Raw genomic sequence first — 24813 nt, 5'->3', positions numbered from 1 at the left:
CGCGTACTGCAAAAAAAAAAAAAAAAATCTGCAAAAAAAAAAAAAAAAAAAAAAATCTGAAAAGAAATATCCAAGTAAACTCTCAGTAAGGAGGAAAGAAAACTCATCTTAGAAAGTTTACCACTTTAGACTTGCTTAATGCTTGATCTCCCTAAATTACGTATCTGTGGGGACGAAAGGAGAAGGTGATGTAGCACCCTAAGGAGACTTCCAAAGCAGTCATTGGAGAGGAAAGTGGGCTTCAAGGACTGAAGGGAATTGTAGCGTTCATCTGGTCTATCTCACCCCTGGCTACTCCGTCACTGAGCGCCAAATTAATTCAAACACCACTTACATTGACAAATACCAACCCCCCTCCCGTTCCCAATAACTGAGCCCTACTAACAAAGTGAACTGCAAAGACCCCAAACTCTGACCTCAGGACTCTGAGTCCTTGCTTTCTATGGACCTTTAATGCACGACCACGAGAGCTCCCCCATGCCCGACAGCAAAGGCATCCCAACTTCAGACCCATGGTGCCAGACCACCACCTCTCCCCGCGGACTCTGCGGCTCCTACCTACACGGACGCCCACAGATCCTCTCTCACCCCTTACCCTATCCCACGGAGAGAGTCACACACTGACCTGATTTCCTCTTGATCCCACTCCGATCTCCTAGCGGCTACACTCGTGAATCCTTTCATTTCGGGTTCTCTAAAGCCAGCTTCGGCACCGGACTACGGCGGCCGATGAGGGACTGAAACTTTTCTACGCAGCACGGACAATTGGACTTCCGGCTTCTCCTTAGAGGGTAATGTGTCCGCCCCTCTGCGCCTCGCCTCCCTGGGGGCAGCCATCTTTGAGTATTTATCATTCAGAACAGAGATGGCTGTTTCTGCGCCACTAATCCGGATGGCTCGAGACCAGTAAAAGGCCCCTGAACTGTTCCCTCACCTGATACTTCATCCCCTGTGTGGCGAGGCTGGAAGAGTTGCGAACAGCACTGCACAAGCTACGTAGAGTTTCAGAGGCTCGAGCTTATACAAGGCAAACATGGCGCGGGCGCCGTCCCCTTCAGCGGTCAAGAAAGAAACGCCCAATGAGCGCGGCCATGTCAGAGGAATTTCAGGTGTCCGTACAGCGGAGAACACTCCCCCTCTCCCCACAAAGTGAACAGGAGGATGGCCCGCCAAGCTTGGGTAACAGAAGGGCCCATGACAAGTCCCTGCATTTCAGCTTGTGAGGTTAGACTTAGCAGGTGAGTGCGGGTCAAAGTGTGAATTCATTGTCGAGGTTGTCTTTTGTTTCAGGCCAGTTCGGAAAACACCAAGTGTTGAAATTTGAAGTTGTGGTCTATGAAATAAGTGGATAAAACAGCTACTGTGATGCTGTCAGAGCATCAGCAATGCAGTGCCAATATTTTTTGAAGAAATTGCTGTTGAACACAAATTCGTGTGCTAAGCAAACCCAAATGTTGGACTTTGGAGCAGAGAGAGGTTTATTGCAGGGCCAAGAACGGAGAATACGTGGCTCGTGCTTAAAAACCCGAGCTCCCTGATGGTTTGGGGGGAAGAGTATTTAAAGGTAAAATTTGAGGTGAGGGCTGCAGGATATGTGACTTTCTTCTGATTGGTGGTGAGGTAATAGGGCGGTGTCCAGGAATCTTTTGCTTAGCCTGAAGTTACCATCCTCTGCTTGGGTGGGGGCCTTAGTTGCTACAGAACTCAAAGGTATATTGTTATGTGTATCACTTGAGGAGGAACCAGGACCCTGCTTTACCGCGGCACTATTGTTTCTTGACTGCTTTTCCTTTGTTACTGCGTTCCTTACTTCCCTAATTAGAAGCTATTTGAATCTGCCCTTTGGAACTCATGGAATGTCTAGGAGGCTGAAGACTTTTTCCTACGAACAAGAAAGGGGGGACACAGAAAGGCTTTTATACCCGGGAGGACTCACAGGGTTCTGCTAGGTTTCAAAATTACACACAACTATTCTTTCTGGGACTATGTCATCAAGGTCTTAGCACCTCTGCTTGTATCTGAGATTATTGGGAGACGATTCTGGAGCATCTGTGTTCTGCTTTGTCACTTTTTTATGTCCAGCCCCTTCTCTCTGTTCACCCCTTACGCTATCTCTGCATCTTAGTCCAAGCTCCTTCCAGCTATAGCAGCAGTGAGCTATTGTTGCAGGAGAAGGGGGGAGCAAGAGAATGGTCACATCCCGGGTCTCAAGAGAGTCCTTGGCTTCTTGCAGGAAAGAATTCAAGAGCGAGCAATAATAAAGTGAAAACTAGCTTATACGGAGAAGTACACATTCCATAGGCAGAAGGTGAGAGCTGCCCGAGTAATTTCATAGGCTAACAAGTGGGAGGATTATTCCAGCTGTTTGGGGGGAAGGGCAGGATTTTTCAGGAATTGGGCCACCACCCACTTTTTGGTCCTTCTTGTTCAGGCTTGGAACTGTCATGGCACTGGTGGGTGTGTCATTTAGCATGTTAATGTATTACAGTGAGTGTATAATGAGGTTTAAGGTCTATGGGAAGTCAAATCTTGGACCTAGCAAGTTCTAACCAGTTTATATCATATCCTTAATGGCTGTGTCATTCTTTCAGTGTCTGTGCCCTGCCCCCTTCCTTCCTGTTTCGCTAAGGCAGAGACAAATCAAGTATTCCTTACAAACTTTTAAGACATATAAGTCGATCAACGGTAACTTTACAGATATGTCCCCCAAAGCTATTAAAACTATCCTATCAGGTAAGACTTGGCTATAATTTTTTTTTTTTAAGTTGAAAGAAATAAAATCTGAGAACCGGCCCTCCACAAATTGGCCTGATTCCAGTTAAAAGTGAAGTTTAGTGTCTTTTCCTGTTAATTGGCTATTCAGAATCACCTCTTCCATGGATATTTGCCTATTGGTTTTTACTCTGTTGTCATTTTCTTATTGATTTGTTGACTTAAAGACACACAACATAAGAGTTGTGAGTTGTAAGTTTTATTCAGGTTCTTGCTGAGGATCATAGCCCGGGAGGCAGCCACTCAGTTAGTATAAGCATATAGGTTAGGGGGTCCTTGGAGACAGAGAACCAGGAATGGCTTTCTTGACATGAGAGGACCCATTTTGGCCTAAGCCATTTTGTCATCTAAGCCTAGCCATAATTCTTGCCCTTGAACAGGTCTCAATAATCAATGATCGTAAGGGAACAAAGGAATGCTGGAACAGAGGAAAGGCAGTCAAACAATAGTGCAGTGATAAAGCAGAGTTCTAGTTCCTCCTCAAGGGATATACATAATAATGTATCTTTGAGTTACACAGGAACTAAGGCCCTCACTTAGGTAGAGGAGAGAATGATGATCTTGACTCTCCTGACTTCAGTCAGCTAAAGTTTGAACACTGTCAACTTTTGCCCCAGTTTTATGCTGAATTCTCCTCTGCTCAAGCCCCCTCTTGAATATGCATGTACCCTTAGCTTAAAACTTCCCCAGTTTTGCTGTTCCTGGGAGACACTGCTTTGGAAAAGATCCATGGTGTTCTTCTTACTTACTACAAGTAATAAATCCTTCCTTCTCCCCATCTTTGGCTTGGTTGTGCCTGTTGGCTCGGCAGTCACCAAGAGATGAACCCAGTTTTGTGGTGACATTAGCTCTGAGGAAATCGCTCTGAAGAGGTAGGGGAGAAGCCCTTCTATATATGAGTTTTGGCTAGGAACTACATGCAGTAAGGCATACATCTTGGTAAAAGATTTATTGCTAATCATAAAGAAAAACATTTCTCAAGTTAATCTTTTTAGGGCTTATCTCTGTATGGGAAGATGTGAGAATCCAGTGTCATTAAAATTCTTCCTGAGATATTCATCTAACTACCTATGGGGCTTGCCTGTTCATGTACATTCTAAGCCCAGAGTGCCTCATTCTGTTTTCTATTTAAATTCCTCTCGGAGTGCACTGTTGATTAGCAACTGCAGTGGATTACAACTTAACCCTCGTCAAACTGGATGTTGAGACTTTGTCTTAGTGATCCTAATTCTTCTGCATCCCCAGATTCATAAGAGCTCTTTTTACAGTCTAAGTTTTCGTCTTTTTCAGTTAAGTGTTGCGATATATGCTTCCAGTCTGCACCTTGTTCTTACTGTTGTTGACGTCTGTGTTTTATTTTAAAGTAAAATGTTATGCTTGAAAAGGAAACCAAATCTTGTAAAGTTAAAGTCAAGCTCATTGTAACTTGAGTTTAATCCCCATTTCAGAAAAGAATTTGAGACTTTGCAGTTACATTCTAGAAAGGGATTAATAAAAACATATCTAAAGTTTGGCTTATGCTCTTTCAAAAGGAAGTACATCTTGTGCAATATGGGGGAAATAGGAGACCATTTTATTTGACCATAGGAACAAAACACATTATCCAATCAAGCAATACCAGGACTCAAGCTAATATTTAATTTTATCTTCTGATACCGGGGACTTTTGCTCAAACTGTTTAGAACTCAAATGGGGTATAAAACCTGTGAACAGTCATCATCTTCAAACCCTAAATATGTGGCTGTTTTAGAAGAAAGAAAATTATAAAGATGTTGACTTCTACTGTATTTCATCCAATCTAAGATAACTTCGGTTGTATGATACACTACTATTTTATGTACCAAGTTCTCCATTTAAATATGTCAAGCCCATGTATATACTGATGTGTATAAAATTGATGACTAATAAGAATCTGCAGGGCTTCCCTGGTGGCGCAGTGGTTGAGAGTCCGCCTGCCGATGCAGGGGACATGGGTTCGTGCCCCGGTCCGGGAAGATCCCACATGCCACGGAGCGGCTGGGCCCGTGAGCCATGGCCGCTGAGCCTGCGCATCCGGAGCCTGTGCTCCGCAACGGGAAAGGCCACAACAGTGAGAGGCCCGCGTACCGCAAAAAAAAACTCCCCCAAAACAAACAAACAAACAAAAGAATCTGCAGTATAAAATAACAAACAAACAAAAAAGAAAAATAACTAACACTAAACTTTCTTTGGGTTATTTGTGTGACTGAGTGAACCGATGAGGGTGATTATAATTTTTGTGACTTTCTGTTTGAATAAAAAAAAAATCCCACAAGGACTCAGAGGGAAAAAATATACAAATCAATTTTCACTGCAAAGTAGAGGGGCTGTTGCAGTGAAGGATTACTGGACTGAATGTCAATATTATGACATAGTATGAGTGTGTTTTGCGTTTGGTAATTGCAATCATTGTTGCTTTTGTTGTGGTCATCCCTATACAATGCTTGGTGTCAGTTTATTTATCTCTTGTAACAATAAAATACAGTGTGTGTGTGTGTGTGAGTTGTGGAGAAAAAAAGAAATTCAGTTTGGGTTTTTAAAAATATCTTCTATGTTTCTACTTAACTTTTAAAATTTATGGATTACAGTTATAACTCTTTTAGTGTCCTTGTCTACTAATGCTAACATTTGTGTCAACTCTGATAGATTTTTATCCTCAGTTTAGATCATAGTTTCCTGTTTTTTGTAGGCTTGGTAATCTTTATTGGATTCCAGAAATTTTGAATTTTGTGGGTTCTGGGTATGTGGTATGTAATTTGTGGAGGTGTACTGGCAAAAGAATCGGTGAACCATCAAAACTTAAATATCATTTACATGCAGAATTTAGTAACATTTGCGTTCATCAAGAATATGTGTAATTTGCACATGATGGTGATAAGAAGGAAAAATTAGCATATTTTTTCAGCTTAGTTGCCATCAAACATAGTGAACTCTAAAATGTACAAAACTGTGGATCATTACCCTGTCAAAAATATGGTTTGGAGTTAAAGTTTTTCATAGGAGTATCTTCTGATGGTTCAACTACAATGACAAAAATATTCTGCAGTAGTTACTCAGATTGTATGAATTTATATATTATATGTATACTTATTTATTTTTCAGATAAACATGTTGATATCACACTGTAAAAAAAAATAGCCAGTGGCCAATGATTTAATCAATCATGCCTATGTAACAAAGCCTCCAAATGAATGGGATTTGGAGAGCTTCTGGGTTGGTGATCATGTGGAGGTTCAGGAAGAGTCACATTTTAGGCAGAGCATGGAAGCTCTGCACCCTTTCCCCATACTTTGTCCTATGCCTCTCTTGTATCTAGCTGTTCCTGAGTTATACCTTTTTATAATAGACCAATAATCCAGTAAGTAAAATGTTTCTGTGGGTTCTGTGAGCCTCTCTAGCAAATTATTGAATCTGTGGAGGGAGTCATCAGAACCTCCAATTTGTAGCCTGTTGGTGAGGAGCACAGGGGACAATCTGGACTTGCTATCCTCTGAAGTGGAGAGGAGGACAGCCATATAAAACTGAACCCTTAACCTATGGAATCTTATGCTATCTCTGGGTAGATAGGTCAGAATTGATTTGAATTGTAGGACAGCCAGGGTCTAAGAATTTCTTAGTGGCATAGGGAAACCCCCTCCCACTCTGCAACACATCAGAATTGGTAACCAGAAAAATAGCAGGTGAGACTTTTGTCCACAAATGGCCTTGCATAATTTAGGATCTGGTGTTTCAGAATTGTCCCTCCAGGTTACGTATTTTCTATTTCTATATATTTCTATCAATATGTTCCTATATATATGCTATAAAATTTAAGATGTGTAAAATATACAAAAATTCCTTAAAGAAACCTAAATAAAATAATGTAACTGTAAAAAAAAAAAATCAATGTTGCGGCCTCAGTCCCATTCACACCTTGATGTAGTTTATGATAGAAAAAGCAGCAGTAAAATTAAAAATGTTAACTTCCAATAAATAAATAAATATGTCAAGCCATCAACTCTATGCTGTATTTTAACTTCAGAGTTATTAATACGTGGGAAAAATTTTCCATCTTAGAATCGATGAAAGAAAGTTTCACTCAAGAGAGACTCAAAAATTTCCAGGCCCACTTACTAATACCAGCATACAGTGGGGCGTGGTAGAGGAGATGAGATATTCAGTATTAAGATTTTTTTTTTTTTGGCTGAGTTGGGTCTTTGTTGCTGCGTGCAGGCTTTCTCTAGTTGGGGCGAGTGGGGGCCGTTGAGGTGCGCAGGCTTCTCATTACAGTGGTTCTCTTGTTGTGGAGCACGGTCTCTAGGTGCGCAGGCTTCAGTAGTTGTGGCTTGTGGGCTCTAGAGTTCAGGCTCAGGAGTTGTGGCACACAGGCTTGGTTGCTCCATGGTATGTGAGATCTTCCCGGCCCAGGGCTTGAACCCATGTCCCTTGCATTGGCAGGTGGATTCTTAACCACTGCACCACCAGGGAAGCCCTTAAGAGTTTTTACTAAAATAATGAACCATGTAGTTCAGTTACAATTTATGTAGCATTGTAATGATACAAAGACTCAGTGAAGATATTCTATGGTAAAGTTTTATGACATTTAAGCACATGGACTAGGAAGTCACAACTGTTAGGCTAACACACGCAATTCCCAAATACAAACAATCATTTTATAATAAAAATAGGTACAAAACACTTACATATTCTCACATGGTTCTGATATAACTTTTGCTTTGTTTTCTGACTACTGTATTTATTTACGTATTTAATACTTTCTATAGTGCTGTTTATTATGTCACAGTTACAGAAAATTAATTCCCTCATAAAATGATACCCATGAAAGCATGATTCCAAGATTCTTTAAAGCATAGACTTTTCCCCTGAATGTCAATTTTCTGATACCAATGTAGCTGAATTTCATACCAACAACATCCCCACAATTAAAACATATGCAGAAGTTCCTATTTATTCTCTCTGGGCTACATTCAATTGACATTCATCGGGAAAGGTATTTCCTCCTGTCTGGCATTCTATGCAGTACCGCTCTCTGATAGGTAATAAGTTGTGATTCTGAAAAGAAAACAGGTCCACATCTACTGCAGTCTTAAGGTTTCACTCCTATGTAAACTCTGGAGTGTAAGGAGCTATTTCCTTTCAATGACAACTTCTGGATATTGTTTGCATGTTTCTTCACAATTTCTCTCTATGAGTTTTCTGATGTAAAAGGAGGCTGAACTTGTGGGAGAAAGTTTTCCAACACTCACTGCATCCATAATGTTTCTCACCCGTGTGAATTCTTTGATGTATAATAAGATGTGACCTCTGGGCAAAAGATTTCTGACATTCGCTGCATTCGTGGGGTTTTTCTCCTGTATGTGTTTTCTGATGTAAAACGAGGCTAAACTTGATAGGGAAAGTTTTCCCACATTCACTGCATCCATAGGGTTTCTCTCCTGTATGGATTCTCTTATGAACGATGAGGCTAAACTTGTGACAGAAAGCTTTCCCACATTCATGGCATTCATAAGGTTTCTCTCCTGAGTGAATTCTCTGATGAATAAGGAGATATGACTTCCGGCTGAAGGCTTTGTGGCATTCACTGCACTCATAAGGTTTCTCTCCGGTGTGAGACCTCTGATGAATAGTGAGATGTGACTTTTGGGTGAAAGCTTTCTGACACTGACTGCATTCATAGGGTTTCTCACCTGTATGAGTTCTTTGGTGTAGGATGAGACTAAATTTGATGGAGAATGTTTTTCCACATTCACTGCATCCGTAGGGCTTCTCTCCTGTGTGAGTTCTCAAGTGAGTATTGAGGAGTGACTTTACACTAAAGCCTTTTCCACAGTCACTGCAATTATATGGTTTCTCTCCTGTGTGAGTTCTCTGATGTCTAATGAGCTCAGATCTCTGGATGAAGGCTTTCCCACATTCACTGCATCCATAAGGTTTTTCCCCTGTATGTGTTTTTTGATGTAAAATGAGGCTAAACTTAAGGGGAAATGTTTTCCCACACTCACTGCAACCATAGGGTTTCTCTCCTGTGTGAGATCTCTGATGAATAATAAGCTGTGACTTATTGCTGAAGCTTTTCTGACATTCTTCACATCTGTAGGGTTTCTCTTCTGTGTGAGTTCTTTGATGTAAAGTGAGTTGTGACTTATCGCTGAAGCCTTTCTGACATACATGACACTCAAACCATTTCTCTCTTGTGTGAGTTCTCTGATGTTTATTAAGGCATGACTTATCAGTAAAGGCTTTCCCGCATTTGTTGCACCCATAGGGTTTCTCTCCTGTATGGGTTCTCTGGTGTAAAATGAGATGGGACTTCTGCCTGAAGGCTTTCTGACATCTACTGCATCCAAAGGATTTCTCTCCTGTGTGTGTTCTTTGATGCTTAATAAGGTCTGACTTCTGAGAAAAGGCTTTCCCACAGTCACTGCAGTTATCGTGTTTCTTTGCTGTTTGAGTTTTCCAATATTTAATAAGCTGTGACTTATGGCTGAAAACTTTCATATGTTGATTATATTCATTGTATTTTTGTCCAGTATGAATTTTCTCATGCTTAGTGTAAAGAAATAATTTGTCATATTGAATAAATTCAACTTCATTTCTTGCATAGCTTTTATTCTGAGTAATACACTCTAGATTAGGTTTCAGATGTTTCCCAAGTATGTCAAGTGTATGAGATCTTTGTGCTAAGGAGATATCAAGGTTTAAGCTCAGAGAAGATATTTTTCCAAATGCATTATCTTTGTGGTAACTCTCCATAGTTTCCAGGTTGCCATGGTTTCCTTTGTGCCAGTCTCTATGATTATCAACTTGCCATGTGTCTTCTAGAAACAGACCAATGAATCCATAATGACCATGTAATAGAAGGAGTAGAATCTCAGCAAAGGCCAAAGAGAGAAGAGGAAAGGAGACTGTGGGTATATACCTAAAGTCTGTGACATTTATAAGTGAAAGGAGATAAAGAAAATGAAAAAGAAAAAAAAAAAAAGAAGGAATAAACTACAAGAGGCATGAGAGATACACAGAATGGGAAGAAGGGAGAATTTATGAATGCTTGAGTATATAAGAAAAGAGGGCTATAACCATGGATTAGGGAGGTAGAGACAAGAAGGCAGGTAAACTGAGGATAACAAGGAGGAAGATTATTTAGGAGAGCAAGTTCCAAGATGGACTAGAGAGGGATCTGATCAAAATATCTAAAATAAGGAAATGTGCTTTTTAAAATCAGGCAAAAGAGACTTAATACGGAGAGATTAGAAAGTGGAGTCATGGCGTTTTCACTGCCGAGGGCCTGGGTTCGAACTCTGGTCAGGGAACTAAGATCCCGTAAGCTGCACAGTGCAGCCAAAAAAAAAAAAAAAAAAAAAAGTGGAGTCAATGTTAATGTATATGGGAGCCCATGCCAGCTGTTCTGAGTCACATTCAAAGCTTAAAAATTTCAAGATTTCTCCAGACATTTGAGAGGTACCTCCCTCTTTCTGGACAACTAGGATTTTAACTTCCTTTTATCCCACAGGGCTATTTTTTCACTCACCTGGGTGAATCTGACTCTGGCTTTCTTCCTCTATTATCCGTGGTGTTTCTTGTTCCAACCGGTAGAATGCATCTGTTTTGGTAACTTGATACCCTACTCGAGGGGAATTACAGAGGACCCATGGACCCAAATACAAGCCCTCTGTAAACTGGGAAAGGTTACATTTAAGGGGCTGAACAAATTGCACCTCAGCCAAGTAAAGAACTTTTGCTTTGGAAGTGAGAGAAAAATACTGTTAGAGGCCACAGGGTACTGAAATCTATGATGTATGAAACTCAATTCTAAGAAAGTAAGGCAGTTGTAAGCCTCCACCCCTTTCATCCCTGAGAAAGAAAAGGCAATCCGCTGCCTACATTACCCAGGGAACGCTCTCCTTACCCACTGATACCAAGTTGATATAATTTTCCAACATCACATCTTGATACAGGTTCTTCTGAACACGGTCCAGTAGCTGCCACTCCTCCCAGGTGAAAACCACAGCCACATCCTTGAATGATAGTGAGCCCTGTAATAGAACATTCCTATTCATCCTAAAGGGATCATCATTGGTTCATAATAGGAAGATAAATAGGAAATTCTTATTACTTTTCCCATGGTAAGCTATTTGACTTCTTTCTATGTAACTAGTTTTGCATTATACTTTGTAGGAAAACCAATTTTTTTACTTAAAATATCCTATATTTGTGCTAACATCCAATCATTCACTGACTCACATGTTCATCCATTCACAAAAAAAGGAGTAGAAAGAGAACATGCTTAAGTCCTTTAATCTAGGAACCCACACAACCTGTGTGTATGCACCTATATGTCAGACAGTATATCAAGCGTTCCTTTGTAAATAAGTCTCACTTCTACCCTGAAGGAACACACTAGCTTGCAAAGAGAGAGATGTAAGTGCACAAGAGAACAATAGATTTATACATGTCAAGTAAGTATATATAAATATATACCATGTGGGCATCAATGGGGAGGAGAAAAATTGTAAAGGGTAAACTTCACAGAGGTGAATCTGGAACTAATTCTTACGAGATCAAGTCTATGTTTTACGGCGAATTGCAGAGGGAAGAGGTGGCATGGCATTCCAGAAAGAAGTAATATGAATGATAGCACAGTGAAAACATGAGCATTCAAAACACTGAAAATACGTTTCCTCCTAAGTTGTGAAATTAAATGACTGAATTAGAGCAGGTGGTGTACTCAAAACATTTTCCACTTATTATTATTTGTTAGTTATATGCTGATAATGGAGAGACTTCCAAATAAGTGGTTAAGTGTATATATGTTAAAAGAAAGTATATAAACTCTAACATTAATTAGGACAATGTGTATATTTAGGTACTGTGTAGTAAAGCAGACCTGGGTTGCCCAAACCCTGTACATTCCAAAGAAAGGCCTGTCCTTGATTTGCTCCTGGGAGATAACTTTGAACCCCTGAAATATCCAGCCTGATGAATGTTTTTATATTCCTGAGGTCTTGGGCTACACTATGTCAGTGTTTTTTGTGTTTTGATATATAGTTGATTTACAGTGTTGTGTCAGTTTCAGGTGTACAGCAAAGTATTTCAGTTAAAAATATATGTGTAGGGCTTCCCTGGTGGCGCAGTTGTTGAGAGTCCGCCTGCCGATGCAGGGGACACGGGTTCATGCCCCGGTCCGGGAAGATCCCACATGCCGTGTAGCAGCTGGGCCCGTGAGCCATGGCCGCTGAGCCTGCGCATCCGGAGCCTGTGCTCCGCAACGGGAGAGGCCACAACAGTGAGAGGCCCGCGTACAGCAAAAAACAAAACAAAACAAAACAAAACAAATATATATGTATGTGTGTACATATATACATATATATATTCTTTTTTAGATTCTTTTCCATTATAGGTTATTACAAGATATTGAATATAGTTCTCTGTGGTATACAGTAGGTCCTTGTTGGTTATCTATTTTCTATATAGTAGTGTGTATATTTTAACCCCAAACTCCTAATTTATCCCTGCCCGCCCCCCTTTTCCCCTTTGGTAACCCTACATTTGTTTTCTATGTCTGTGAGTCTTTCTGTTTTGTAAGTAAGTTCATTTGTATCATTTTTTTAAAAATTCCAAACCTGGAAGCTCTTGGCTCTGTGTATCTTTTGCCTTTGCTGATTTTAATTTGCATCTTTTCACTTTAATAATCCATAACTGTGAGTATAACTGCTTTCTTGAGTCCAGTGAGTTCTTCTAGAGAATCATTGAGCTTGAGGGTGAGCCAGGGACCTCAACTCAAATTCATATGAATTCATATTTACATATGTAACTAATGACATGGGAAGTCAGAATAATACACATAAACGTTTTTGGATTATTTATCTTGGTGGTAGAGAAAAAGGACTGATGGAGGACATAAGGGTTTAGCTCTATAAACTTCTAGACTATTTGAAACTTTGACACTGAGATATTGGATATTTTTAAAAGAAAGAGGTTAAGTATTAACTATGAACTGAGAGTTTATACTACATTTTTGGGTGTGAAGAGATCATGATGGGAATATTCTAAGACTTTGCTAGTAAAGGTAACTTGGAACTGTTCGTTAATTAATATAGACTGGGATTTCTTAACCTTGGCACTATTGACATTTAGGGGTTGGATAATTCTCTGTTATGGAGACTTTTTTTTTTTTTTTTTGTGGAGGCTTTGTGCATTGTAGGATGTTTAGCAGTGTCCCTGGCCTCTATCTACTAGATCCCATTAATATCGCTCCCCAGTCATGACAATCAAAAATGTCTCCAGATATTCTCAAATGTGCCCTGGGGGGACAAAATCATCCCCAGATGGGAACCACTGATTTAAATAAAAAACTGAATTTTGAGGACTGTTAGTGGAAGACCATTTGATAGTCACAGAATCCATCCATTCTTCTTGATAATCTAGGTTTCACCCCAGGCCACCAGGAGGTCATGGATTTGGGCTACACTGTTTTGAAACCCTGAAGCACTCTGATCACTCTGATTTTGGCTTTGGCAGGACACCACTGGCTTATCTGAGGACTGCTGAGAAATAACCAAACGAAACGTACCACTTTATCAGTGGCTTGCACTGAAGGCACTGAGCACCATATGATCAAAATAATAACCCATCAAAGAAATTTCTTCCTACTTCAGGGACATGAACTATTTCACTTTCCTAGAAGAGATTTCTCCTTAAGGCAAAACAAATCACCAGCAAGTTTTTCATTATGGCCATGTGGTAAATTATATTTCCCAAAGAAGACCACAATAGTTTATCTCCCATTACAAAAAACCTTCTGCAAACCTTCTTCCACTCCCCATCAAGAGGTGGACCCTATTCCCTTCCCCTTGAATCTAGCTGGTCTTAGTGACTTACTCTTAACCAATAGCGTGTAACAAAATGAAAATGCTAACTTCCAAGGGTAAGGCAGAAAGGCAGTGTAGCTTCAGTCTGTTTCTCGCAGGATACAGCATCATACTGTGAGAAGTCCAAGCTACATGGAGAGGCCATGCATAAGTGCTCTGGTCAAAAACCTCAGCTAAGCCTAGCTTTTGAGTCAAGTGATCCTGGAAAACAGACATGGGAATGAAGAAGCCTCCAGATGATTCCAGTCTCCAACTTTTTGAGTCTTCCCAGCTGAAGTTCCAGACATCATGGTGTGTAAGACAAGCTGTACAGTAAAGGATTAGCACAGAAAGTCTGTATTGTCCATATCCTGCACATGCCAAAGAAAGGTCTGGCTCTTGCCAGTTTATGGGAAGTAACCTCTAAGCCCTTGAAATATCTTTGTTTACACAGGAGCATTGGGCCACACCAAATAGTCTATTGCTATCAATGTGATTTATGGTGGAGGCCTTGGGTCACACTGTAGCAACTTGACTTCTGAAAGGGCTGGACATAAGGTCAGCCATTGCCTATGTAACCAACATCATATAAAAAGCCTAGACACTAATTAGCAATACCCAATATGCGTTGTTACAAATCATTGCTGGGAAAATAAAACAATGTCCACATGACTCTGTCTGAGAGGGAACAACTGGAAGCTTCTGCCTGGTGTTTCCTGGACCTGGCCTTGTGCACCTTCCTCTTTTGCTGATTTTAATCTGTATCCTTTTGTTGTAATAATCCATAACTGTGATTATAACTGCATTGCTGAGTACTGTTGAGTTCTTCTTGTAAATCACTGAACCTGAGGATGGCCTTTGTAACCCAAAAACATAAAGCCATCACCATAGGGTCCTGTCTCACTTTCTGACCCACTGAATCCATGAGGATGATCAAAATAAACGTTTACCACTAGACTTTGGGGTGGCTTGTTAGGCAGCAATAGATAACTGGAACGGGGGATACTAGAGACAAGTTTGTGCTCAATTTTATTAAATATTTAGAGCTCACAGGCTATAATCTATGTGTTAACTTTAAACAATTTGTATAAACATATGACTTACATATTCTCATTGCGTCCTTACTGTGAAGTTGATCTTTTGTCTCAGTCCTTTTTCCTGAATTCTGACACTTATCTTTTCATGCTGATCTGGTATAGTGTAGTCTTCGTAAATATTGAATAAACATATATTTTAAATATATGTATTTAACCTCCTAAAATCCACTGGAAAGCCAAATGGAAAATAAATATACAAAAAAACCCAACTCACCTGGGACTTGAACATTTTCTGGAGCCCTTAGGAACAACCAGCAACTCTAATATCTGCTCTATTGTTGATTCTGGTCTCTTCCCTGAAGCTCCAGTACGGAGTCTCTGGTGAAGGATGTAATGTTGATCTTGGTATCTTCAGTTCCTTCCTTCATTGGAACTACTTCATCCCAGGAAGCCAAGACCTGGGGGATTACAGAAATTCACTGCTGTAATAAACTATAACTGGGAGCATAATATTTTTCTGAGTTGTGTGCGTCCTTATTTGTATGTGTGTATGTATTTTAGATATACACACATATAAAAATCTAAAATTTAATTACGTTTTCTTCAGGTGGTTAATGTGATAAAGAAAAAAAGTAACATGTATTATTGGATGGTTTATTTTACAACAAACTAACTATTTTATAATAAAGAAACATCAACAACAAAGCTATCTTCATTAAATTATGTAATTGTGCTAAAATTATTAAAAACTAGATCTACATTTAGAGAAGGACCATTATATAAAGAAATTTAAAAAAAGAAGAAAAATTTAAAAGCCTAAAATCCAGAGAAATGGTATATATATACTGGAATACTGCTTGCTAAAACGTGTCTTTGGTACTTACTATGTGCTAGGTACTCTAACTATATGAGTAGTTAGTACTGAGTTTTTTTTAAACAAATGGGAAAAGAATCACAGGTTGAGAAATGCCCAAGTTCACATAGTAAGTGGCAGAATATGGAGAAAAACCTAGGTCTGCCGAAATCCAAAGTCCCTATTCTTTTCTCTGAGTTAAACTTAACTGCAGCTGACTGCTTACCTGGAAAACCTACAAGAAGCACTTTAAACACATTAGTAATAGTAAGAGTTCAGTAAGGAAATGAAAAAAAAAATTTTTTTTAATCATCTACTTTTATACCTATAAAATAAAAGTAATTCAAAGTTCAAGGAAGCGACTTGCCTGGTGGTCCAGCGGTTAAGACTCTGCGCTCCCAGTGCAGGGGGACCGGGTTCAATCTCTGGTCAGGGAACTAGATCCTGCATGCTGCAACTAAGAGCCTGCAGGCCGCAACTTAAAAAGATCCGCATGCCACAATGAAGATCCCGCACGCCGCAGCTAAGACCTGGTACAGCCAAGTAAATAAATAAATATTTTAAAAAAAAATAGTTAAAGGGAAAGAGAAGCTATTTGTAATGGCAGCAAATATAGATAAGATCTAGGAATAAACTTAACGAGCAATGTCCAGATCTATATGAATATTTTAAAGTCATGTCTATCCAAGTTATTGCAAAGATTTAATATAACTTCAGTCAACATTGCAACGAGATCCACATTATAGAATACTGTGCAGCTATCAATAAGACTTTGTTCCAAAAGTCAGTAATCTGGAACAATTTTATCGTATAAGGTTAACTTTCTTTTTTGAAGGTTAAGTTTCTTTAAAAAGACAAGTTATAAGCCATTTATGCAGTGTTATCACATCTTTGTAATAAAATGAGTAACAGAAAAGTTTGGAAAAGGAAACATATCAAAATTTTAACAACGTGTATTTCTGGCTATCAAGATTTTGGATGTGGAAATGTCCTCTCGTGCATCAGAAGGTCCAAAAAGGGAGGATCCCAGAGAAATATGCGGTAAATTTGAAAACTAGAGGGCCAGATACCACATCTTTCGTAAAAGCATTTTACCTTAGATTTTATTTAGATCTTGGTCATTACAAAGCACCGTGGAGACAGTGAGAGGAGGAGGTGATTTAGAGCAGAGGTCCCCAACCTTTTTGACACGAGGGACCGGTTTCCTGGAAGACAATTTTTCCACGGAAGTGGGGTGTGGTTCAGGCGGTAATGTGAGCGATGGGGAGCAGCCGATGAAGCTTCGCTCGCTTGCCCGCCGCTCATCTCCTGCTGTGCGGCCCCGGGAGTTGGAGCTTGATTTAGAGGACAGAGGATGTTGGAAAGCAGGTTTTGAAGAAGGCACTAATGTAGTCTATGAGAAGTCATTGGGCCTTAAAACCCCCAAAGCCCTCCAAAATGCAGAGACTGCTCAAGCTCCAACTCCCATAAATCTCTCAGGTAACAATGCCTAACTACATCATACCCAAAATATGGGCCACATGGCTACTTCATAGTTCATGACTTCTAACAGATTATCATTAGCCTATCCAGACCCAAACACCCAGATCCCCATGACTCTCAGTGACCACTGGAGACCCTCAAAGAAAAGAAACAAAGCTGCCCCAAGCACTAACCTCCCCACAAGGCCACCCCATTCACTGGCCTTGGGGTGATTTGGGGAAGGATACCCCAATCACCGACCCCCTCCCCTAAGTACATCGCAAACACTCACTAAGCCAAGGACATCAAACACGTTGAACTGCCAACCAAGTATGTCTCAATCACTGACCTCCCTTCATGGACACTCCCATTAGTGAACCTTCCCAAAGACGTCCCAATCACTGACTTATGTACCAAGGATTCCCCAGTCACTGACCCTCCTGGGATGCTCCAATCGCTGACATCCCTCTAAGGCTGTCCTAATAACTGATCTTCCCCCAGAAGACCTTTTCAGGCTCTGACACACCCTCAAAGACACCCCAATCCCTGACTTCCTTCAAGGGATACCCGATCACTGACCAGTCATTCACCCCCAATCAACCTTTCCCCGAAAGATGCCCCAATCACAGACTTGTCCCCTAAGTGCATCCCAGTCACTAGCCCACACCCTAAATCATGCCAAACACTGATTTGCCTCCAAGACCGCCCAGTCACTGACCTCTCCTATAAATGCTAACCCCAAGCCATCCCAATCTTTCTGCATGCTACTCCAATACCCTGAGCATCCCCAGGGCTGCCCCATTTCCTACCATCCTACTCCCTCAATAATGGAATGCATCCCCTGCCCTACAAGGTCTTGCTCCTCCCACAGACTTCCCGTATCCCTCCCCTGCCTCCGCAAAGCCCAACCTGATTCTGCTCCCAGAACGCGAAACTGAGACCCCTTAAGAGATCCTTCGCGCGCCAGCTGGGTGGGTACAAATAGGGACAGTCCATTACTTTCTTCAGATTCACAAACCCGGCTGTTCCACCTCGCAGGTCAAGTTTATCCTCTGTAGCACCCGAATCTGCAGGCTGCCAACCATCACCCCGGGGCGTCCTTCCACCGGCCAAGAGGCCGTTTAACTATCGCCTCTTTTAGACAAAGACACTATGACAGAGTATGGCGGCGCCCTGTTAGCTGATTTATGTGGGACCCGCCATCTTGGAAAACCAGCCGTACAACCACTTTTCCTGCCCCACAAAACTTGCCTGCGTTATGTCAATCGCTAGCGTCGCAAAGGGTAATACGCATGCTCTAGCCCATCTCCACCGGATTCAGGTCTCTTCCCGGTAAGGTGTCCCAAGCCCAAAGATGTCTGCCTCCGCTTTGCAACTGGTACCTTACGAAGCTACATAACATCAGAGCGGGCGCAGCCATGCTGAAAAAGGTGCTCAAATCCGTAAGGGAAAAGGAGTCTTCCTTTAGGGAGTTGGGAGCAGGTGGAGCGACTTGCAGGAATGCTTCTGAAGAAAGGTTTAGGGTCTGGAGAAGCCAGGTGGTAGAGGAAGGTAGCATGCCTCACTGTGGGCACAGAGTAAACAAATTTAGTTGAAGGAAATGATCTTCTTCAGCCAAAATTGGTGGTGGAAGTTTGGTGACACCTCCAGGGTGAAAGGTGAGAGGGCTGTAGAGAGGGTGGAGCTAATAGTGAGGGAGGGGTTATGTTTCTGACTGAGGTGGAAGGTGGTGAAATTTCTGGTGGAAGACCAGAAATTGTTGGTAGAAATTTCTGTGCAGGCTTTCTGTCAATTCAAATGTTTTCATATAATTTTTCTCATGAAGAAATTATTAGAATTGGAATTGTTGAGTCAAAGAGAAGGAAAATTTTTAATTGGATAGATTTTTCCGGATTGTTGTCCAAACGTGTTTTGTTAGTGAATACACTTTACTGGCTGCTATCCAGCTTCTTCCAAGAACTCCAACTGAAAAGTAATAGCTAGTTTTTGTTAAGTGTATACACATTTTTTTTGAATAGGGGACATGTTCATGCATAATAATAGCATTATCTTGCTTAATATTCTGAAAGCCATTGATGGTGGACATAAATATTACCCTCATTTTATATATGGGGAAAAGGGCTAATTCTATCAGAGTGCCTATTTTCTAACCACCTCATCAACCTTTTAATTTTGCCCAACCTAAGAGCGACTAAAAATATTATTTTATTAATTGTTTATTTACTGGTATTATTTTTTTCTGTTTTAGGTTGGTTATCTTCTAATTTTTTTGTGTGTGTGTGTGGTACACGGGCCTCTCACTGTTGTGGCTTCTCCCGTTGCGGAGCACAGGCTCCGGACGCGCAGGCTCAGTGGCCATGGCTCACGGGCCCAGTCGCTCCGTGGCATGTGGGATCTTCCCAGACCGGGGCACGAACCCGTGTTCCCTGCATCGGCAGGCGGACTCTCAACCACTGCACCACCAGGGAAGCCCGGTTATCTTCTTCTTAATCATACTGTGGATATTTATGACTATCAATTCAACTTCCATTCTCCCCATGTCTAAGCAACCACTGATTTACTTTCTGTCTCTATAGATTTACCTATTCTGGACATAAGTTCAGTCATATAATATTTAGTCTTTGTAACTGGCTTCTTTCACTTAGCATAATGCTTTCAAGGCTCATCCATGTTGTAGCATGTTTCTGTACTTCATTCCTTTTTATATCTGAATAATATTCTGTTGTATGGATGCAGCACATTTTATTTTTCCCTTCATCGGTTGATGGATATTTGAGTTGTTTCCACTTTTGGCTATTATAAATAATGCTGCTGTAAACATTTGTGTACAAGTTTTTGTGTGGACATATGCTTTTATTTCTCTTGGATATAAACCTGGAGTGAAATTGCTGGATCATATGGTAAATATGTTTACTGTTTGGGGAACTCTAAGACTGTTTTCCAAAGTAGCTGCACAAAAGGAATACCAACTAAAGGAAAACTGTTTCTTCTACCCTAGGGTACTTCTCACAACAAAAGTTTGGTGGAGTTCATCCTACCAACTCCATTTTAAATGAGGTTTCTGTTTATTAATTTTCACGTGATGATAATGGAGTTTTCATTTGGGGGTACTGTCCGTGGTGTCCTGAAGGATGCTTCAAACACCTCTCCCTACGAACAGAAACAACCCTTTTCACACAAGCATTTCCTTTTTCCCATTCTTCCAATAGAGTTATATCTTAATTATGGTTGGATCAGATTTAGTGTTTACATTATGATGACTATGTAAATACTACATATAGTTCAGCCACTAGTATACTATGATTACTTTTCCTTTCTTGTACAACTTTTTTTTCTCCCTGGAGTTGTCTTATTTACTCCTTACAGAATTTCTGGCCTTTTGGTTCTCAGAAAGCTCCGCACTTGTTATTGGCTCCACCGCTGGCAGAAGGGAAGCGGGGTGTCACGTGTGAAAAACTCACCCCACCCCTGGATTCCCTCTTCCCATTGGCTCATGACTACTCTCCTCCCCTTCACTGGGCGGTAACCATGTTCCACCCCCAAATGTATGCTAGGTTTCTGCCAGTTGCTGTTTTTTTTTTTTTTTACTTTCTTTGACGGCGTTATGCTGTCCCCGTTACCGCGAGTGCTTCTCCAGACTCTTTTCTGTCCTCAAAGTCATCCTATCACCGTCCACACTGAGCCAGAAGCGTCCTCGGGGTATTTGCCTTTCGTCTTATATGTTTTCTCCTTTTCCTTTGGCTGTTTGTTGGTTTTTGTACGGACACCTAACTTCTAAGATGGCTGTGCCCACTGTGTCGTTTCCCAATCTTCGTGCAAAGTGGATTACTTTTCCCCCCAGCCCGCTGAGGCGGACGTATCCTACCCCGTTTCCCTTGTGTGAGCTCGAGTTTCTGAAAATCCGTGCAGTTTGCGGCGCAGGGTTTAAGTGGGGGTACTTTGGATGGCTTTTATCCGTTCCGTGCCTTCCGTGGCTACTTGGACAAAAACTGCCACTTCGCTTTCTGTACGGCGAGTCCTGAAAGGTGGCGGCCCCGGGATCCGTGGCGAGATGGGCGCAGACATTATCTCCGTGCCTGCTCCGTACAAACGCTGCGTGGCCCTCGTCGGCAGCCGTAGTCCGGCGCGGAGTCCGGGCGAAGGTGCAACAGTAAAAGAATTCACGGAAGTGCGGATTCTAGGAGATAGCGGTGGGATCAGGAGAAAATCGGGACCGTGTGTGGATCTCTGCGTGGAATAGGATGAGGGAAACGAGGTGTCTGTGGGTGGGGTCCGTAGAGGGAGAGGAAGCAAGTGGAAGTCGGTGACTGGGGTATTTATGATTGGGGTGACGGAGTCAGTCCTGAAGGATTCTGGTGTTAGTGATTACAGGCCAGTCGAAATCTAGGATTGAAAGTCCGTAATCAGAGTTTTGTGTCTGTCTGCAGTGCTCTGTGATTGAGGGCTGCGGTAGGGAATGACTTTTGTCAATGAAAGCGGTGTCTGGTTTGGAGTCGGGATTTAGTAGCGGGCTCAATGACAGGAGTGGGGGTCTCATGGCCAGCGAACCTGGGCATCTAGTCCAGGTTTAGGGATTATTCCGAGTGTATGTGACCAGTGGTTGCCGTGGGTGGTCCAGGTGTGTCAGTCGTTGAGAAGTTTGTGAGAGCTGAAGCTGGTCGGTGGGTGGGTGTTTTCAAACGTGACTTTCTCCTTCAGTTCCTCAAGTCCAAGGCCTCGTTTGCCAATCGCCTTTGGCTTTCCACATCTTCTGTCGACCCCGTAGAAATGAAAGCGTTGTTGGAGATCGAGGATTAAGCCCACGTAAAGTGGTAAGGTTTCTACTAAAGATGAGGATTTTGCCCTTCCTGCAAGTTTACTGCGTGTGTGTATACAGACACTTGTAAATATTTCCTTTCAGAGTTGTTCTAGCACAAGTAAAATAACATCTCTATTACCCCAATTCTGTTCTCCAACGATAACGTTTGTTAAATTTTCCATACAGTTCCTTTTAGTCTTCATTTTTCTATGCTTGATTTTCACAATTCCAAGAAATGCCGAAATTTTAGTATAATTTGCCTCATCATTTAATTTCCTATCATAAACATTACTAATAAATATATCATAAATTTTTTTTCTGTAAGAGTTGTTTTTAAGAATTTCTACAGATACCAAGAGACAAACCTGTTCCATTAATGACTGGAATCGCTCAATATGTGCATTCATTTAGATAGAATTTAAATGCTTAAATATTCATTTATCACTTCTGAGAACAGGTTATGATTCTGCATTTACATAAGGGTGTGGTTCCCTGTCCCTCATCTCCACCATGATTTTTAATTTTTTTGCCATTGTGAATGGTGTCTTTCTACTTTCGATCTTTTTATTCACTTTTAATTTACTATTACACAGAAGAGTAATTACATTGAAAAGATTTGTTTCTGCTCACCCTACTGATCTCATTATTACAAGCTTTCCCCCCTCCCATGATTTTACTATGAAAAATTTCAAACATATAGCAAGGTTTAAAGAACTGTACATTTGAGTTCCTGCCTGCTTGCCACGTGGATTTTATCATCATGATTTTATTGAGTTTCCTTTATCGTGTATGTATCCGTATATCACTCCTCTAATCATCATCAATCCACCTTTTTACATTTTTTTTTTTTTTTTTTTTTTTTTTTTTTTGGTGGTACGCGGGCCTCTCACTGTTGTGGCCTCTCCCGTTGCGGAGCACAGGCTCCGGACGCGCAGGCTCAGCAGCCATAGCTCACGGGCCCAGCTGCTTTGCGGCATGTGGGATCTTCCCGGACCGGGGCACGAACCCGCGTCCCCTGCATCGGCAGGCGGACTCTCAACCACTGCCCACCAGGGAAGCCCCTTTTTACATTTTTGAGGGTATGTTTTATTGTAAGTTGCAGATATTTATACATTTCCTGTAAATATTTTAGTAAGCATATAATTAGAGTTCTACTCATAGCTTTTTTCTAGTAACAGCTTTTTTTATTCATACACCGTACAATTCATCCACTTAAAGCATACAATTCAGTGGTTTTTTTATTGTAATCACATTCCTTGAACTCGTTTTATATAATGCATGTTTTTATACTTTTACTAAATGTGTATATGTCCACAAATAGTAATCTTTGTTGTATATGCTTTAATTTTTTCTCTTGGTTTTCCTTTGTTTGTTTCTTTCACATAATGACGATTAGTGAAGATGGTTCAATGACTTTAAACAGGTCCATGAGCACACATGGTTTCCAAGGAATAGCTGTCCAGGTCCTCACCTTTTATATGTTCTCTTTCCAAAAACTGGTCTGTGATAATCCCCCTGCCGCGGGGGCATCGTGCTGTGCTGGTTCTCCTTTCCCATCTCCCCTTTCACAGTCACCCCACTTCCACTTCACAGAAGGAAGAAACAGTACCCACACATTCACAACCTTCTATTTTATTGCTCCAGGGTGTAATAGCCTCTGGGACCCCAAATAAAGGAACAGATGGCTTTGAAATCAGGTGGGTGACAGTGGCAGTGACAACATCTGGGTCCAGAGGAAATTTACACTCAAAGTGAATCTATTTTTCAGCTCACAGGTCGTGGTTCCTGGAGCAAGATACATCATGTGATGTGAGAAGGTTTCACGACCTGGATATCACCATTTGTGGGGACATCACTGCCTGGAGACTAAGATTTCTAACCAGAAATTTAGGGCAGTTCAAGAAGAGGCTCAGGAGACATCCTAGCTTTGGCTGTTTCCCAATAACAGATGAAAATGATCAAGGACCAGGTGATTTCTGGTTTGTCTTATTCTTTCCTTCATTCTGTGATTGATTTCTGGGGGGACTTTAAAATGCAATTGAATTCAACAGAAATAACAAATTGGAAAACTAGAATTTGTGCAGAAATAAATTTAGATTTAAATTCAACATCAAGGCAAAGTAGCATCAGAAATATATTGTTTGTGGGACCTACACTAAATGACTAATGTTGGAATATCTTCTGTGATTGGAGTATCCAGTGGGTTACATGCGCTGTCGACTCATGTCTAATAGCTCTGACGGTCACCACAGCCAGAGACTCCTGATGATGACGGGATAGACATTGACTCTGAGGAGAAAGCCGACCAGTTCCTCAGAGGATGTCACTGTATATTTCATGGCACTCAGGTCTTGGGACTTTTCAAATGGTTCGTCCTAGAGGTGATATGGCAGACAGTGTCCTTAACCACAACCTTCTCATAAATGAAAAGCTGGTTCTCCAGAGATCCCTTTGGAAATAGACCAAGAAAACTCAGCGGGCACAGTGCTTCATGGGACCATAGCAAGGTGACCCATGGACCCAACCTTGTAGTGGTCAGGGTTAGCTTGGGAGTAAAACCTAGATGACATAAGAAAATGAAAGGGTTGCATGACTTTCCAAGGTCCCGTATGAACAGGTGATCGAACAGGTGTTTGAGTACAGATTTGGCAGGAGGGAGTTGAAAGTATCTGTGTCTGGTAAAGTTGTTGCGATCTCAGGGTTTGCTTTAGAACTTCCTGCTATTACACATAGAAAACAAACTTATGGTTACCAAAGAGGAAAGGGGCAAGGGGAGATAAATTAGGAATTTGGGATTAACAGATACACACTACTATATATAAAATACATGAACAATAAGGACCCACTCTGTAGCACAGGGAACTATATTCAGTATCTTATAATAACCTATAATGGAAAAGAATCTGCAAAAGAATAGACATATTCAATATGTATATGTATAACTGAATCCCTTTGCTGTACATCTGAGACACTGTAAATCAATGATACTTAAATTAAAAAAAAAAAGAACTTCCAGCTATTGAAGGT

At 41.1% G+C, this 24813-nt stretch overlaps 2 protein-coding genes across 13 annotated transcripts in view; one reads left to right on the top strand and one right to left on the bottom strand.

Moving 5' to 3' along the window:
• Positions 1-894: 894 nt before the first annotated feature.
• Positions 895-24813, top strand: part of ZNF613 (zinc finger protein 613) — a 45108-nt gene continuing 21189 nt past the window's right edge. For 5 of the 12 annotated variants that reach the window (XM_024768408.1, XM_024768411.1, XM_024768406.1 and 2 more), the window contains exons 1-3: positions 21042-21243; positions 21687-21799; positions 23555-23755. In XM_024768408.1, the coding sequence (XP_024624176.1) occupies positions 23735-23755 (21 nt within the window). In that variant the 5' untranslated portion in view covers positions 21042-21243; positions 21687-21799; positions 23555-23734. Of the gene's footprint in view, positions 1239-18312; positions 18419-20583; positions 20688-21040; positions 21244-21686; positions 21800-23433; positions 23484-23554; positions 23756-24813 lie in introns of those variants that run through there. The other 7 variants (XM_024768409.1, XM_024768419.1, XM_024768412.1 and 4 more) reach the window with 7 other exon arrangements.
• LOC112415425 (zinc finger protein 84-like) lies at positions 7257-10955 on the bottom strand. The gene is made up of 3 exons (XM_024768420.1): positions 10697-10955; positions 10319-10411; positions 7257-9608 (listed from the first exon to the last, which is right to left on the bottom strand). The coding sequence occupies exons 1-3, from the start codon at positions 10845-10847 to the stop codon at positions 7963-7965; spliced, it is 1890 nt and encodes a 629-aa protein (XP_024624188.1). The 5' UTR covers positions 10848-10955; the 3' UTR covers positions 7257-7962.

This window comes from Neophocaena asiaeorientalis, unplaced genomic scaffold, assembly GCF_003031525.2.
Source record: "Neophocaena asiaeorientalis asiaeorientalis breed wild unplaced genomic scaffold, Neophocaena_asiaeorientalis_V1.1 scaffold629, whole genome shotgun sequence".
In the NCBI taxonomy this organism is placed as follows: Eukaryota; Metazoa; Chordata; class Mammalia; order Artiodactyla; family Phocoenidae; genus Neophocaena; species Neophocaena asiaeorientalis.
This window is presented reverse-complemented; position numbering and strand designations above follow the sequence as displayed.